A 17,736-nucleotide genomic window follows, 5' to 3' on the forward strand; every position below is an offset into this window, starting at 1 on the left:
TAATCAGTTATGTAATTGTACCCGCTCCGCCTGGATCCTCTTTCCGTGTACGTCGATGTGTGTCCTTCACTCTGCTCTATTGTTTCTCCATTTATATTATTGTCCGTCTGTTAATTGCGATACGACAGTCTGATCAGCTAGAATCTACACTATTCGGTCTGAGCGGAATCTCGCTGACCTCTTTTGCGGTTACTTCTTCGCATTACAGCAGTAGCAGCCATCTGAACGCTCCAAGGCAAAAGGGTTCACAGCCGACAGTAACCAAAACTTACTACTTGTGTTCAGTCGCGTTGTTTTCGTGTTAGAGGTTTCGTGAGAAGCTCACTTTTGGCACGTTTAGAGCACGTTTGGTCGGAGATTTGGCCTGTTTCGCTTTGCCTTTTCATATTTGCTGCCTGACAGCATAACTGACGTAGCGGTCGTCCTCTTTCTTCTCTCTTTTCGAACCTCATCCACCATATCATTAACAAAGAGTCAACCATAGCCACTATAGAACAGGGCTCTCCTTTCAGCCTTAACGCCTACGGATGCCAGCCAGTCGATGGTATGCTAGTGTGAAAGCTTAATAAGGTAAAACGCATGACTAACGCAGAGGAAAGGCAGAGTTCCGTTAAAGAGTCAGTAGAATTGTTAACAACGGTTCCAGCAGCAGCGCTAGCCAATGAGAAGTAGAGCCGCGAAGTAATCAAGCACAGTTCATAGATAACAATTTATCTAGTCAACATAGCGACCCCATGAAATTTACATACGGATAAGTTAGTTACTCTTCGAGGCAGGGTGACGAAAGACTTGTTGATGAATCAGAGAAAGGAGGAATTTGCAAATGAAGCCGGGACTTCGTCATTTGCTGCTCGATATTATACTTAGTCAACTAGCGGCAAAAAAAAGTTTGGCTTTTGGGTTTACAGGAACCAAGCACGATTAACCATATGATATTGAGCATTCACTGGGGGCTAATCTAGAATTGGCTGTACAAAGAAAGATCACTATCCAAAAGGATTAGAGCATGGGGCTAGCTAAATATCGAATCGATGGCACCGACGACCGCGTGTATCCGTATCGTCATCTGACGAATATCATGGCTGTAGCATAACGTGCAATTAATGCATGATAAGGTAGTGACAAGAAATACATTGTCATTTGCGAAGCTCTTATCGTCGGTATGATCGGCTTTATGCGTTCGTGCTGTAAAGTATAAATACCGATATGTTGTATAGTTTATCGAATTTCCGTATCTCTATGCTACGGAGATTCGATAGTGATTAAGCAAGAGGACATTATTTTATCGAAGACACGTGTCGATTTGCAGACAGTCTACAAGCTATAAAACACGACCTGCCAGCCTCGGGCTACGAAGATAGTAGAATGTAGCAAATGTAGTCCACTTGCAATAGAGTCTGAGCCTATTTTCCTGCAGAAACTAATAGGGACACTCTGTACATTCAATACGGTCGACCGCGTCACGGATCTGAGCAATACTAAAACGAGTTTCCTTCCAGCCGAGTCGCGTATGTCATATAGTATATGTTTATTCTCGCAAACTTTCTGGACTCCACAGTCGTCGTTTCAATACGAGCAGTTTTAATACCGCGGGTCGGTTCGGTTCGAAGCTAGTGCCATCCTCTCGAAAAATTCAACCAGGGTATAGCTACTTATAGAGCTCATTAATTAAGCTCGTCCCTAAACCAGGCTCACCCGCTCTGCTTGAACAGTGTAGCAGGCCTCGGATTGTTCATCGATGTATTAATCATCATGATATTAGTGATCACGCATGCACGTTCTTCCTTTCAAAACGCGATACGCACGTGAGATATAACAGCGTGAGTATCTCCAAAAAGCCCGTAACTTTATGTGTCAAATTTTGCGTCCGGTGTTACCCGTAAGGTGTTCCATCAGACGGCTAGCTCCTTACACCACAAGCTGTTCCGAGGCGGAAACGTTATGGACTAAGCTATCATGGACACACACGAAGCACCGAGGAAAAGGCCTGGGCCTAGACGGTTACAGGTTTACCTCCGCTTTCGATCGACATCTGTCGATTTATTCCCAAAGCCAGCCGAGCAGCCACCTGTTTTACGTCATCAGACGTTATACACTAAGTATCGGACGACTTTTGTCTACGGTACACCAACGGGCGTTCCATTTTTCGTCTATCAAACCTATTATGAGCACAGATATTCGCTTGTGTTCAGTCATAGCATAAGGAGAATGGGACTGAAGAAGAATCATGCTTTAAGTCGGCAGTAATCAAATAGTTTGGCACCATTAAAGATGCTTAGTGCATGTAGATAGATCGTGGACTCCTTGCGTGATGCGCCACGTTGACGCAGGTGTCTACATGATATCAGCTAGCTTCGTATACTTTCCACGACTAGGCGCAGTCCCGGGAGATGGAATGACGAAAAACAAGACGTGCTTCTATATCGATACACTTTCATATTTTGTTACGTTGTTTTCACTCAAGCTCTACGACAGCCTAGTTTATTGATGGACACCCTCAATGGTACCCTCAAGCGAAAACGACAGCTTCTCGACATTAGCACATGGGTAACTAAATCACAGAATGCGTTCATAACACCGTTCTTGAGAGCTTATACCCAAAGTTAACCAGGACATAGCCCGAAAATAGAAGCATTCCACAAGTTTCCTCCTCTTAACCTTTAACCTATCAATAATACCATCCGCATTTTACTGTAGGTAGTCAAGCCGTCTGGATACATTCCAAGACGTATTTAGCGCTGTCACGGCATATATCGACAACGCGCTTAATGGTAAATCCCTGCAACTCTTATTATTTCTCTCGCCCCAGCACCATTGAAATTCTAGCAGTTTAGCATACGAAGTTTGAATTTTGGCGGTTCATAAACTTATGTGTTCGTATATAGAGATATTGGATGGTGTTGACAGTAACTCATAGTAAAGGAACAATAACTAGAATCAAATCTAAGGAGCTCCGGTGATGTTCTAGGCATATCTCAAGTGGTAAAATTAGATAAAGCTGTTGATGCTTGTATAGCGAAATACTTTGCTTACCAAATCGCTCAATAAAACTATTTCCAGTTTTCGTTGCTTTGTTACAGAAGTGTCATGTTTTAGCCACGTATCAATAAAGCCTATCTTAAATAGACGTGCATATCATACATTTGCAATGTGTTTGAAACTTACGTGAGTGATTGCGTCCCCAAGAGTGTTTATCGTGAGTGCAAGTCTTAACAAGGTCGAATATACGGACCGATCCTCAAATTGGGCGCTCACACCCGCTGCTGTACAGACTGGAATATTCCAATACGATGCTAAACGACCAACTATATCGACAGCCGCTGAACAACCTACAGAGACCCTCCGAAAAAACCGAACCCAAATACAAATTTACATATCATCATCATCTATGGAGAAGAGCAAACTAACAATGGCAGTTTGTGCTGTAGGGTCCATCACATAGATCAACTCGAGCCCAAATGCTAATCCTAAGCTGAACTTAGCTGAGGCTCTTATCAAAGCCTATTTACCTATAAAAAGCTGTTCCTGGTCCTTTTTTTTTTTTAGCGAATTATCTCAACTCTGAAAACTAGGCACAGTTCAAGGCAACGTTTTTATTCTTGCTCGATTGTATGTGGTAAGTGTAAAATAATGACGACCTAATTTCTACAACCTTTTCTTGAACGGGTTAAAGGTTCACGCAGGTCGGGTTTCACCGCTAGTAAAAACAGTCGTCTCGCATTGTGCGACTCTGACCCGCTAAACCCTGGACTCTGAATGCTCGGGCTTTCATTCGGTACTCTAAGAATGAATGCTAGAGGCATCTCGACCCTGCCACATGTGGCAGAGCGACGGAACTGGAGTGTAAACTATATTGAAATCCGAGTCTGTGATAAACTTAGCATTCTTGGTACGTGTTTAAATAGTCCTATCCTTTACAACAACCAGTCAAATGTCATAGGACAAGCGCATGTTTAAACAGACACTAAACTCTCCTTACCATATCATATACTATATGAATACGATATATAGTAGAATAACGAAATCTCACCCGTTCGAACGTGAAGATCTTGCTTTCGTTATATGACGTTTTTTTTCAAAATTTTGACAATTATGCTACAGACCCTATTCGTCAATTATTGGACTTAGAACAATATACGAAAGAAATTATTTTCACAGTAGCCCCTTCCAGAAGGTAACCTGGTTCCTTCTATCGTACGACGACATAAATCATGAGCCAAACATGAATATTTCGTACGCGGTCTTGCCGACTTTCTACAGCGCACAGCGTGTTTTTTTTTAATGCGATTTTAAGCTAACTATATCGATAAGCAGAAACGACGTTCTGAATTAGCGTATCTACTAATCCCGATTTTCCTACTCAATACCGTAGCTTCACGATGTTTTCTAATAACTAAATGGATGTCATGACAGCAGCACCATTTGTGCCGCTATGTCCGGTTTAAAAGGGGTACACCGTTCCAACAGAAAAGTACTCAAACGTTTTGATATATTTTGCCTTGTGAGGTTTTTTTTTTGAGAGGACGTGACCTTCAAGCAGACTCAAACGACCAGTAAACGAGTCGTTAGTCCACGTGTAGATTTTAAAGAATAGAGTATAGGAACTTGAGCCAATTTGGCACCGCGTAAACGTTATTTCTCAATGTCAGTGTTACTATTAAAGTATGGTTTCTCTATTATCTCATATGCGTACTTAAATATGGTTCGTAGACATAACGAGGTCGTAATCACCTTACCAGTTGTACCTGTGTGGAAATGGGAGCAAAAGATTTCGGTCACTTGGCAGCGAGTCGCTGCTATAACGAAACATTGTGTGGCTGTCCTCGAGTAGTCTGCTACTTTAAATCGAGCCCGACCGGAATCGGCTGGCCAAATGATGCCGGTACGAGATGTGTTCAATATTGCTCTACAAATGTACGATTTACGTATGCAGCCTTATCAACTAGATCCCGACTGCTAGCGGTACGTAATTATTTCGAGTTCTATAATTGAAGAGTGAAGAATCGACTAATTGAAGTTTGACACGTCGTAAGTACACGTTTTCCAAAACAGGTTGCGAAGAAGATATGTAACTATATAAGAATAATTGTTTAAAATTACTCACTTTTATGGGGCCTTTTATTTTACGTAACGTGCCGTTTGATACGGACGATAACTGTATTATTTAGCCTTCTAGCGACAGAGGTGCCTCAGTGCTAAAGTAAGTGTTCAGAATGTGCGGTCCGAAAGCACAATTTTTCAATAAAAAAACTTGTCGATAAAATTTGTCAGCGTTGGTACCATAGCAGAGCAGGAACTAGAGGAAATCAGATAAAGGCAATATCGTGTATTGTTTAGTAAAAAGGCAGGAACTCCCTCCATCGAAACTTTTCCTCATATCTCCTTGACAGCTTCCTTCAGACGGCTTCTGATAATTATTATTGTTTGCTTTGGTCAAATAACAAAAGCGATCTATATGTTGTCACCTCCGTGCTAAAATGACAGCTTTCCAGCTTGGAACAGTTGCATTGCCTTTCTAAATGCTCCTCCAATACTAAATCAAAGTGTTGCCCACATCACTAATCTACCTTCAAATAATTATATAAGAAGCTATGCAATATAGGTAATTAGCAACAAAGAGTAATTATTGAGACAGACCGGGCAATTGGCCCATTCATAAAACATTTATACTTCCCGAAATTACATCGAGGATTTTTTGATCCTACATGCGGTGCGAATTCTTGCGACACTTCAACACATGCTGGTCCTGCTTTTCCCGTATTGTGCAAAAAAGAAACGAAAAATGAATGAAAGTAAAGGGGATCATTTGGATTAGCTCCTCTTCCAAAACAACGAAAAATTTTATATTCCGCGATGCGTACACACTTTACAATCGACAGACCTGCAGCTGGGCGTAGCATATCAAGGTAACACACTTCATTCGTCTCCGTCGACCAGCCAATCCTCTAGACTTCAATATGAACCGTTTCGTGAAGCGATCTTTTACAGTGTGCCCCCCAGGGCTCCCTCAATCGCTACGTTTATTGCCACTAGCGTTTCCCTCTCGGCTCGAAGAAGCTATCATTGGCAAAAAGGATACACACGAATGGTGGCAATATGTTCAATGTGTTTAAGCTCGAGAATCTCTGATCTTGTAGCAGAGTCACTAGGCTTTTTTGTCACCTAGAAACGACGAAAACACCCTCTCATAAGACTTCTTGGCACCAGCAAACTTTGTATGTGGACGCAGCGATCAGTGATTGATCCATGTACACGACTGCATCTAGCATGGATGTTATAAGCGTTCGGCTACTTACTACGGTTTGATAAATATAGTAGGTCTTTTTAACAGGTGTGCTACAGTAAGGAAACGGAACTCAATGTGTCTAATAATCCGAATGCTTACTCGGTGCATTGCTGATTAAATAAAAAAAAAATTCTATTAAGCTCTGGCTTCAGAATTCACCGATCGAGCGAGACTAATTACAGTAATTAGTCATTCGAAACTATTCTAATCGTTGTTTAGCATGCGGCAAGTTTGATGGTCCGGTCCTGAATAGGAGGAATTAGGACGTAGCAGTACGAGGACATGGAACAGGAAAGCTTGCAAGTGCCTTCGAAAACAGTTGACCTTTGTATTTCAGAGTACAAAAAATACGTTTTTTTCCTAACGATTGTAGTAACCCACCGTTATGTAAAAAAAACATAACTTTCGTTTTCCGATTGGGCAACCGGACGCGAAATCTCCTCTAACCTTCATTCGCAAGGCTCACTGTGCAACTTTAACTAGTTTCAAGTAGCGCAAACGTGTTTCTTCCGTGTGCCACTTCGCGTATATTCAGTGAGAGGTCTTCTCCCGTTATCGTTAATCGCCTATTGATTAGGGGTCGCTAATTCGCAAAAACGGCCTTGCTTGATAATATCGTAAGCACTCTTCAACATTCGATTGGGGATTTCCGTGATCGCTTGCTTTTGGGCCGATATCTGGCACAGCATAAGTGTACGACACTGATAGACACGCAAATCTATACGAGCTAACAAAGTTAGATAACGTAGCGCTAGACGAATCATTGACTTGCCCCACTTAAGTGGATATCAGCATTAGTAGGACAGATTGTGGATAAATACTTTGTGAAAGGAGCATGTCTTTCTGCACGAAATAAAGCTGGGCGTAAAAGTAATATGGTGGCTAAATAATTAAATTTTATCTCTTAGCACAACATTATACGAAACAGTTGCACGTAACAGATCAGTCATACGTTGCATGGGCATTTCGTGTTCGTTAATTTGAACATGTCTACTGATGCCGAGGCTATATTTAAATTTGTTATATCTGTATGTTTCCTCTGGCCATTATTAATTTATCTGGCGACTGACGAGCACGTAGATTTTTTGCGGTAATGAAGAGCCTGATAGTTCCGGGATTAATGTGGCATCGGCAGGGCTTGCGTTTACCGAAAACCTACCAAAGGTACATTGCCAAAGGACTATGAGCCAGAGCTAACGCGACCTCAAACGATCCCATGGACTGAAAAGTTTCTCGAAACGCGTTGGTATACAGCGATATGTGATGGTGCTTAATGGTTCAGATAATACGTCGACATGAAGTTGTATAACGTAATCTCGTCTGGCCACCATCTTGAATTGTTTCGATATTGTCAATGCTGCATGGAAAGCGTTATGCGATTGTACGCAGTCCTAATCGTATCCTCGATCACTGATCACTGAATAGCAATCAGCTGGGTACGAGAGGCGGAACGTGTATGGCCACTTTCAATGAACAGAAGCGCTATATTGTTTACATCTAGTCCATGACATTTGCTTGAACTTTAAAGTGTTTACCTATAAGTAAACGACATGATAAGAAATGTAACGGGAAGTTATCGATGTATGAAAGCAGTTCATTCATCTAACACATTGTTAACGACGGCGCATTTCGTATTAGACCATTTCTGTCACAATAGATAGATGGCTATATATTAAACATGTTATTACATTATATTTTAGGGGCATATTAGCTGTCGTAACTTCAGATCAACCATCACAACAGTAAATTACCGATGTAATATTCGACAAATAATAGTCTCATTAAACATGTAAACAAGTTCTCTATCTAAACATTCCAGCTATCATCCAACGAGTATTGAAAATGACGAGCCGTCAGGAAAGAGCCCGCGCACGACGAATCATATAAATTTAAATGAGGTAGGCAATACTAAAGCAACACTGAACTATAGTTATCGTATTTAAGCAGCTTACTGACCGCGGCAAAGCGCGATTTCTTATGGGGTCCACGAAGTGCATTCGATTATCAGTAAGATGCATTCATGGCCCAGATAACACCATGCCCACTTCGAAACTTGAGGAATAGCCTCGAACCATACGAAGCCGCAAGGTCAATGTGAGTGAATAGGGATGGCTTACTTCACTACAGCCATTTGCACTTGAACCATTATACTGAAGGGAGAACCAATCATTGAGGGCGAGAGCAAAAGGACAGCTCGAACTGGCCGGCATAATCGAAGCACTTAACAGCATCTTCGAAATACTAGCAGCCTCGAATATTCTGTATATACCGCCAACTCTGACCGGAGCATCTAAGTGTGGCAGCTTACATCCCGACAGAGACGAAGGGAAAAAGAGATCAAAAGACGGTCATCCTAAAAGTCTTCAGATCGACAATGGTTTTGCGGAAGGGAAGACTTTTGGGGGTCTTAGAGGGGGTAGTCAGGGCAGAACTCGATGCGATTTCTCTATATCAGCATCTAATTTTGCGGCTGTGCCCTGCTTAAGTATCGCCTCGACCAATAAAACAGCGACGATATAATCCCATGCGTCTGACGAAGCTAAAGAGAAATGTACCTTGGGTGCAGCCATGAAAACAACAGCAACAAGAAACGCCAATACAACAACAAGAACGCCATAATGGACAACACTAACAAAGACAGCCCTTCGGGCCTGGCGGCATTTGGGCTTTCGTAGGGAATGACAACTGCCGTCTTCACAGTTCATTTATTTGCCTTTGTGTTATCTACATTTTAACGCTTTCGACTATTTTTACTATACGAACATTCGGCTCCTACTAGAAAATCTAGCGGGGGTTGTCTTGCCGGATTTATCTAGAGTTTCTTCGACAGACGTATAAAATAGCAAAATAACTAACTGCCTGCTATGGTAATTATTTAGCAACGCAAAGGCAATTTGGACCAGCGATGGCCACTTTCATGGTTGTCATGACAAAGCGCTCAAAGGGATGCATGTTAGCCACCCAGACGCCGTTCCTAACTTATTTGAATTGAGACACTGAAAATGTCGAAGTCGCATGTCTTTCTTTGACCCGTTCGCTTTCAAATTAAATAAGACACGTACATGCAAAGAAAACAATTGCTTTAGGCACGACAGAATAGTTATGCTGACGTGCAGAGATCGTGCACAGATCAAAAAACTGTAATAATGACCACGCAGTCATAGTGAATTCGCGGAGCTAACATTGAAGCAATAGAAACCTAGCTAGTTTTACTGCCATCATGCGGCCAAGAAGTATCTCCTCTTCCATATAGTAACTTTCATTGTATAGACTAAAATTTGGTCTCATCGTTCTACGCCCAACAAGCAGTGGTAACAAGGTTTTTGGTTTAGTACGTTAAAATGAAGCCAACCATACGTCTAGATGCCCCAATTATAGATGGATATATTCTCTGCACAACCTGCCCCTTCACCGTTGTCGGACAGACGCTACGCCAAATACGTGCTACGTAAGATATGAATTAATAATACTGCACTTAAGCAATCTGATTACACAAGTTCTATCAGGAGCTTACTGTTCACTTACCTTCACGATCTTAAAAGCCCCGGAGCTACCCTCTTCTTAACAACAGGTGGGTACAGGGTCATCGGCAGTATTATTATTATTATAAATGTTTAGCTATCTCGTTGGATAATGGCAAACGGGTTGAACTTACTGGAAATTTCTGATGATCAGGGTTACGCCCAGTTTTCCGCTTCGTTACCCCTAAACAATCTTACGTAGCGTTAGGAAACCGCGAGTTCACTTGTCTAGTTGTTTTCCTGGTTGGTTCAGCTATGCTGAACCTTTCAAGCCTAAACAACTTTTAGCCTTCAATATATCGCAGGGTCAAAAAGTAGTAACGATTCCTCATTTTGTCACACGCGTCCTTGCTGTCTTACAACCAACGAGCCATTGCATATTAATCGTCTGAGCTTCAGAGAGAATAAATGTACTAAATAAGCTCAGATACAATATCTACCTGTGCATAAGTAGCTTAAAACTAAATAGCAAACAATTTTAACTTAGGTAATGTACCACGGTCTGTCTAATCGAGCGTCTCGCGTCCCGAGATGGTACGAAATCAATTAACCTTGATAGCCTGAAAATAGGGCTCGAGCCGAGCTGCTTTCTGAATAAGTGTGTACCACTTCACAAACGGGACGGTCGTCTTTCGTGAAGACGTCCACCGTCATAACAAAACTCCACCGAAATGGCAAAAGCGTAGACAAGGCTATTTAGTTGTGACCATATGAAAGAAACTATCTGAATTGTCCAAGACAAACCGAGAACGCAAACAGCGCCATCTGTCCTACTAATACAGATCGAGAAAAATTAAACAACACTGAGTCTGTATTGAAGAAACGTGTAAACTAAAGGGGTCATGGGGGGATTGCTAACGAGTCCAGCCGGTCAACTAAACGCCTATGTCTTGCACAATACCTTTTTTAAAAATAATGGCTTTTGATGCAGTTAATAGATAAAATATTATCACTATTATTATTATTATTAGATACATTATAAAAATATTGTTGAATTCTGCTTAATAATAATTTTTAGATACGCTCCTATACGTAAACGATGCGTCCAAAGCTAACTGCCGTCTCACTCTCTTGTAGCCAAATTGTCTTTGGCAAAAGGCAACTGTATTAACTTACTGTACTCAGAGCTATTTCTCTAGATAATCTCCAGGAGTATGAAATCTGGTTTCTGCGTTTGAGAGAATAAACTGTAAACCTTTCTTTCGGAGCTGGTCGAATCGGTCCAATTGAGTTTGCTAAGTTGCCATCGGCTTCGTCTCCTACCCCAGCTATATGCCCATGAGTGTATCGATGATCGTGTAGCGATCGTAAAACAACGAAACGTTTGTGTGGCATAACGTGCCAAAATAATGCAGAGGTGAGGGTTGACAAATAAGATTACCACTGATAATTTAGATCTACTCTTACTAATTATAATAATAATACACTCTATAGGGGGACGCTGACCATGACTGGCAGTGTTGGAAGACTAGGTCCACCACTGCCTGACAAATGAACCGATGCAAAATCAAGGGATTTTAGGTACGTATATACGGTGCATATGTGGCCTGTTAGGCTGATTCTGTCTGCTTGGGTGTGGCACCACGTAAAGGTCAGGACCTTCTACAATCAGTAGCGTGCGATCAAATAGTAATACTTAAGCTTTATAAAACTTCCAAGCCTATTCACATTTATAGGCGAATTAATATAATCCTATCATTTTTCGTATCCTCCGCACGTTTTCTCTAGCTAGTTTCTCTATTGTAACTGATGCTGAGAAAGATCAATGGTGTCAAACACTGCATTAAATATAGATCGCATTTGATTTCAGCAAATCCTTAAACTTTGTATTGTACATCACGAAATTCTAACCGCAAATGAACGTTTTTGTTTTTCCATGTAACTAGTTACGCAGAAAACGCGCTTACAAGAAAAGCCTCCCATGGTGGCATATTATTGTTCAGAGGTACGGGTGCCGAGTAATGCTCTTTAATCCATCGCACGACCATGCCATTAGATAGCGATTTGTCCGTAGTTTTGGCAAACATTGTTGCCAACAAACTATAGAAGCGACTAAGAGCAGAAATATACAATGTTCGCTGTGTTACGACCTACTTTTGCTCTTTAAGCACATCACCATTCTGCGAAAATCTTCTTCTGTTCTTTTGCCAGCTGTTCGAACAAACTCTATCTTCCTTACATGTTTTTTCTACTATTATCTAGTCCCTTGTTCAATTGCGTTCACTGAGTAATTGTTTTCACATGAACGACCCTATCTTGCTGGCTGAGCTGTTTGCAATTATTCAGAGTAACGCCTGTCTTCTAACACCCGAAGTAAACAGTTATACCAGATTGCCCATATTGTTCATCATTACTGCGGGCATCCTAAACGTTCCATATGGAAGAGGGCAGGCATTATTATGGGGGCAAAAAGACTACACCGTATGATATATCGTTAGAATGGAGTACTTGGCGCTATCTGAAACTTGACGTTAATACCTACTAATTGTAAAATCATGGCTTAATAATTTGACTACTGTCAGTATGTAAGAGAAGATAAGCCGGCAAGATAATTTTTCAGCTTCCCAGGTGAAGGGAAGACTGTCAGAAGCGTTGCTCTACAGGAACACGATTAAATAATGAAGTATATACCGAAGACTATCAGATAACACAATCGTTAGAACTGTGCTAGTTTAGTTCCAGTCTATCCTGCAACTATATTCACGAGCGAATATCAACAATTAGCAAATAGATAACAATAACCAAAGGTCGCCAGCAAAAGGCGAGCGCACACCGCTAACGATAAACGCTAAGCGAAACCGACCAGGTCCAATAAAAGCGGTAGCCCCATCGCTTCCGTGGTATTCTTCGGCAGCCATATTTCCAGCGTTGTTTGTCTGGCAGGCAACATATCCCCGGCGTTGAATGATTTTGAATCGAATGTTGGGGTATTTGTCCATCACCTGTAACGAAGAATCAATAACAAAAGCTATTCGTTAACTTCGGTGTATCTAGTTAACGGTTAACTTCCTGTTCAACGAATGCACAATGAAAATCACGAACTTTTTACTCTGTGATATCGTGTCGTAAAGAATCTTGCCGTATATCTACTATTATAGATCCCTTCTCTGAATCGGCTGCCTTCCTTTTAGACTCGATCAGTATACATACTTGACAACATAGTTTTGTGAGGTTGTGATAGGACGGTGGACGACGCCAGAACAACGAGTGTTATTGCCATTTTTCTGCCTGTTTAGGAAAACTAAGCATGGCTTAATCACGACAATGCCAAAAACATACGTAGATGCTTGCTTTGATTCAACGTAATTAACGTAAACTTAAAATTATAAAAATAATGTGACAGAAACACAGAATCACCACCGCTGTTTGCCGCGGCGAGTGAGTCCTGTACAAACGAAAAACGACTGGCTGTATTTTCAAAATGGACAGAATATGTGTTTTTGTTAATACTAATAAAAGGACAAATAGATCAATTGTGCGTTATTTCTAATAGAAATCAATTCTGTGCGAACACGCCAGGCCTTGTGTTCTATGCAATTTTGTCGCCTTTCAAACCCCTTTGTGTACGCTTGTCATCGCATGTCGCTCTCCGATCATAGAGCTTGCCCACACTCAAATTTCACAAAGATTACTCGTCGCAGCTTCCAGTGATTAATCTGTGTATTTAATTAATTAATAAGTGAAGTATTAAGCGACTGATTCCGAGCCCAGCTAGTTAGCTTACATTGCAATTACGGCGCGTCCAACACAGACTTCAAAAGGACTGAACACCATTTTACTATAGGTAGCTTGCGCCTTACTTTCTCTTTGCTTGTTCTAACCCATCTGTTTTACGTTCGGTATCGCCGTTTAACTCCAGACAAATTTATTTTAGTCCACAGAACCTCCGTCTTGTAGACTACGCAGTGCAACGAGCTTAATCCCATTATAAATTTTCTTTGGTGCAAATGTTTGCACACAGGCCCAGAAAGGTAAAATAACTCCTCCTCGACAGTTAGGTAACCCAACATTGCCAAAAAAAATATGTGCTACTTCCAGTATGCATTATGAACCCTTCCAGCCTTCCAGCAAATGGGCAAAAGGTGTAAAACAGATATCCAAAATGTTCGACCCTAATTTGTAGGGTGTTTTGCCCCTAACAAGCGGTTAGAAACGCGTTTATAACTTTGTAAGGTAACTAGAGTATATCTATCATTGTGGAAGTGATGTTCCCTTGCTAGGCCTAGCAAATCATTACATCAGCAACGTGGAAGTTAGTAAAAATCATACAAAAAATTTTACGCTTGACAACAGCGTTCAAATTTTATCTGGAGAGGCCACAGGAACTTTCTTATTGCACATAGGGGGCTGGCATTCTGTGCTAGCCGAAGGGTAGAGATATATTCTTCGAATGATTCCACAATGCGTTCTACAAGGATGTAAGTGGCAACGTATTATTAGCACAGGGACAGTTTATCCTTCATTTTTTCTGCCATCTCTCTAAGCGGCTAACCCGCCTAAGACATCTTTTTCAGCGTTTCCTAGTTGCCGATAGGTAGAAAACTCGTTTTTTTAGATAGAAAACAACGAAAAACCGATTTTACTTCAGCACTGCAACTAAATGCCTTATTCTGCACCGAGCACAAAGTTTTGCTACCATAAATAAAACATGCCGTGTAGGTAATTGTAAATTGCTTTCAGACGTTAAGTTCAATGGATTGATGAGATCCAGTTGTCATAATATATATATACAAAGAAACATTAAAAACCAAACTATTAAAAAAAAGCTCTGACGACTAAGTGACCCAATCAAACAAACATATGTACAATATTAGTTTCCAGTATTGCTTCTCTATGGGGTACGCTATTATATGCACGCTAAATAGATATTAGCGGCAGCTTAAGCCTTTGATCGACAAAGCCACAATAGGGGTGATTAAATAACTAAACAAACGGCCTAATAGGCCTAGTCTTCAGACTTTATTATCCAACGCGTTCTTATTCATTCGCGTTTCATCAATACTGAAAAACTGCGCTCCCTTTTTACAACAGGTAAACACCACAGAGACGTTTTCGAATTTCGGGAACACAGCTTGTCGAGCTCTGCCCAATTTCACTTCCTGCTGCTAAGTAATGTTGATGGATTGCAATCAAATGAAAGCTATTTAGGAGTAACTAAAAATGGTACAGTGGTAGGCTTCAGCCGGCCGCCCGGCCGGCGTGGATTACGAGCCCACAAAGCCATCACCCATTCTTTTGAACGTTCGGCAAGCGGTATCCAGAAAAGTAAACAAATCTAGAAAGCCAGCGGGTCGTGTAAGACAATTGGTACGGCGATAACGCATAAATATTTTTGTTGTATCCAGTAAACGAACCTCAGCCTCTCAACCCTCAATGTGAATACGAAATGGCGTCATCGTATGACTCCGAAAGGTCAGACAGTCCTGACCATTACTTGAGGTCCCGTGCGCTGACTCTGGTTCTTGGTTTAAAATACTCTAGTGTCATGCTCATTTTGTATTTCCTTCCAGATGTTGCGGTGCAGCTCCATAGATCACACAGGGCACCTTCCCAAACTATCTCGATACACAGCTTCACAGACTAGGATCCATTTTGTTCAAATTCTAAGGCGGGCTATTTGCACGGAATTAGATGTGGAAACTGAACCGACGTGCAACGAGGGTTGAAGACCTATATCCACCGTTATGATTGGCTTGAGAAAAGTAAGAGGGACGGCCACCAGCAGATAGAACTCATTATTTGTACACTGATGCATGACAAGAATGTTTTATTTCTCATTAATATCGACAAAGTGACGCAACGACTTCGACCGATTAATTCTAATCTCCATAACCTGCTATTAATAGGGGCTTGTAGCTTAGCTTGCATTAGAGCAAATAGTAATTCTTCATATGTTCTATACACTTAAGCAGACGTTATAAAGCTTCGGGATGGTTTGGCGTCAAGCCCAACGAATGAGAGTGCGGATATTTTCAGTTAAAACATGGTCATTCTCCACTCAACGAATTATCAGCAATACATATGGTTATATTATCGACGCACCTGTTCGTTGATTAAGCGTACAAGCCAGGTACCGTAAAAACACAACGTCGGCGTCTTGGTAACTCTAACTCGGAGTAATAAAGGATTTTTCCTGTGTTGTTACGCTGTCGTATGTCCTTGTTAAAATTCATAATGAATCTCTCCGAAACTTTCCCCACACGTTCGAACCAATAGAAGAATTACGTGCTTTCCAAGTTAGCCACGAAAGGCTACTTACATTTCCGTTCGAACTTACGTATCATTACATGATTCTTTGCGCTCTATGTGAATTCCGTCGTATATGCCTCTTAATAAGTAAACTAGTCAGAATATATAGCATGACGCGCTTAAAAACATTAGCCATTGCCACGAAAATCGGTCATATGAAGCGATTTGCAGCACCAAACGTCTGCCGTCGCAGGAAACTTATTGCCATAGACAGGCAAAACCGGTTGTAGCAGTTCCCCGCCTTTACGTTTACGTTTACGTTTCATTACAGTTCAACTTACTTGTTTGTTATTAAGGTTTACCTGCTTTTTCGCATAGTGTAAAGTTGCTATAGGGCCAAGTAACGGGCCTCGACGGACGTACATAGGTATATAACGCATAAAGTTACTGTAAGTTCCGCAGGCCAGAAAGCCAGAAGCTCTAGCTCAAGAGCCACAAATGACATACATTGTACGACAGCTGACGATGAACAAAGCAACATAATTAATTTTCGCATGGAATTATTTCTAGGCAAAAAACAAAAACGCTATGCAGTCTTATTACGCAGTTTTTTTTTTCCCGCACGAACTGCTCTAACAGGATTTTTTTGTCGAACTCCACTCGGTGTTCGGCGTCGGTTATTGACCGCGTGAACTTAATCCAGGCCAGCGCTAGAAACAGGCGACCGAACTCGAGGTACGCGGCAGAACATCTAACGGTGAACGGTTGTAGACTTGCTTGCCTTAACTTGGAAACTGCCTATTCATAACAGATCTGACTTTATGCAGTAAATTCGTAGAAAATATGCTATATTTCGACCCTGATAGTCTTAGTCAGTTACTGGAATTTCGTTCGCTTAAAGATAAACCGAGCATGGGAGACACGCACAAATAGCATGACAGCGAATGAGTAGACACGGTCGCGGTTCGAGACTTGATCAATGATTGATCTGTCATTTTTTTCATATCACCGTTATTATTGGGTTATCACAATAGTTCTATAGAGGCATTCAGGCGACGGTGCAGTGGCAGCGTATTTCACTGCAGAAATTAGACAGTTGTAAGATTCGACACGGGATCTAGACATAGTAAAGTGTTTTTGCAACTGAATAAATTTAGCTATCTGAAGCGATGGCGGCTGTAGCAATAGCTAAAGCAGTACTGCATTGATTTTTACATCGTAAAAAATGATCTAGTTGTGTGGCCACTGTGCACAAAACGGATTTGTTTTAATTAACAACACCAAATAGGATTCGGTCGAGTGAAGAGGGCTCATCTAGAGTGTCTGGCTATTGAAACGGTGTCACGATGCTAACAAACATCAGTTCAAATCTGACAAATTCTAAATCTTCTATATATAGACCATGTCGATTAATTGACTATTAAGATATACTCGCGGTCCGCCAACCGTCACATTTAGACGAATATGTGTCTTCATTCGAAGCGGATCTCCAACAAATAGCTGCATTGACTGCCCTTTAAACTTTCTCAACTAGCGAATCGGTACCATAAGCAGCAACGACATACATCTGCCGTCTGCAGCTCGAACATCAACATGTCAATCCTGCCTGAATCAGTTCGACTTGCGCTCGCATCGAAGGACGATCCATCTGAAATTATGCCACATCTACTGCTCTATTCAACGGCTGTATCTTCTGTGTAGCACTTCCGAATCAACCTAACCGGAAGTTCGTAGCTAGAT

At 41.4% G+C, this 17,736-nt stretch overlaps 1 protein-coding gene across 6 annotated transcripts in view; it reads right to left on the reverse strand.

Moving 5' to 3' along the window:
* Positions 1-17,736, reverse strand: part of LOC111251887 (atrial natriuretic peptide receptor 1-like) — a 149,357-nt gene that overhangs the window by 23,070 nt on the left and 108,551 nt on the right. For 5 of the 6 annotated variants that reach the window (XM_086990051.1, XM_022808976.2, XM_086990050.1 and 2 more), the window contains 2 exons: positions 12,611-12,749; positions 3,166-3,329 (listed from right to left, as the gene is read on the reverse strand). In XM_086990051.1, coding sequence (XP_086846177.1) covers positions 3,166-3,329; positions 12,611-12,749 — 303 coding nt within the window. Of the gene's footprint in view, positions 1-3,165; positions 3,330-12,610; positions 12,750-15,849; positions 17,725-17,736 lie in introns of those variants that run through there. The other variant, XM_022808981.2, reaches the window with a different exon arrangement.

The sequence above is a fragment of the Varroa destructor genome, unplaced genomic scaffold (assembly GCF_002443255.2).
Source record: "Varroa destructor unplaced genomic scaffold, Vdes_3.0 BEIS01000005.1, whole genome shotgun sequence".
Lineage (NCBI taxonomy): Eukaryota > Metazoa > Arthropoda > Arachnida > Mesostigmata > Varroidae > Varroa > Varroa destructor.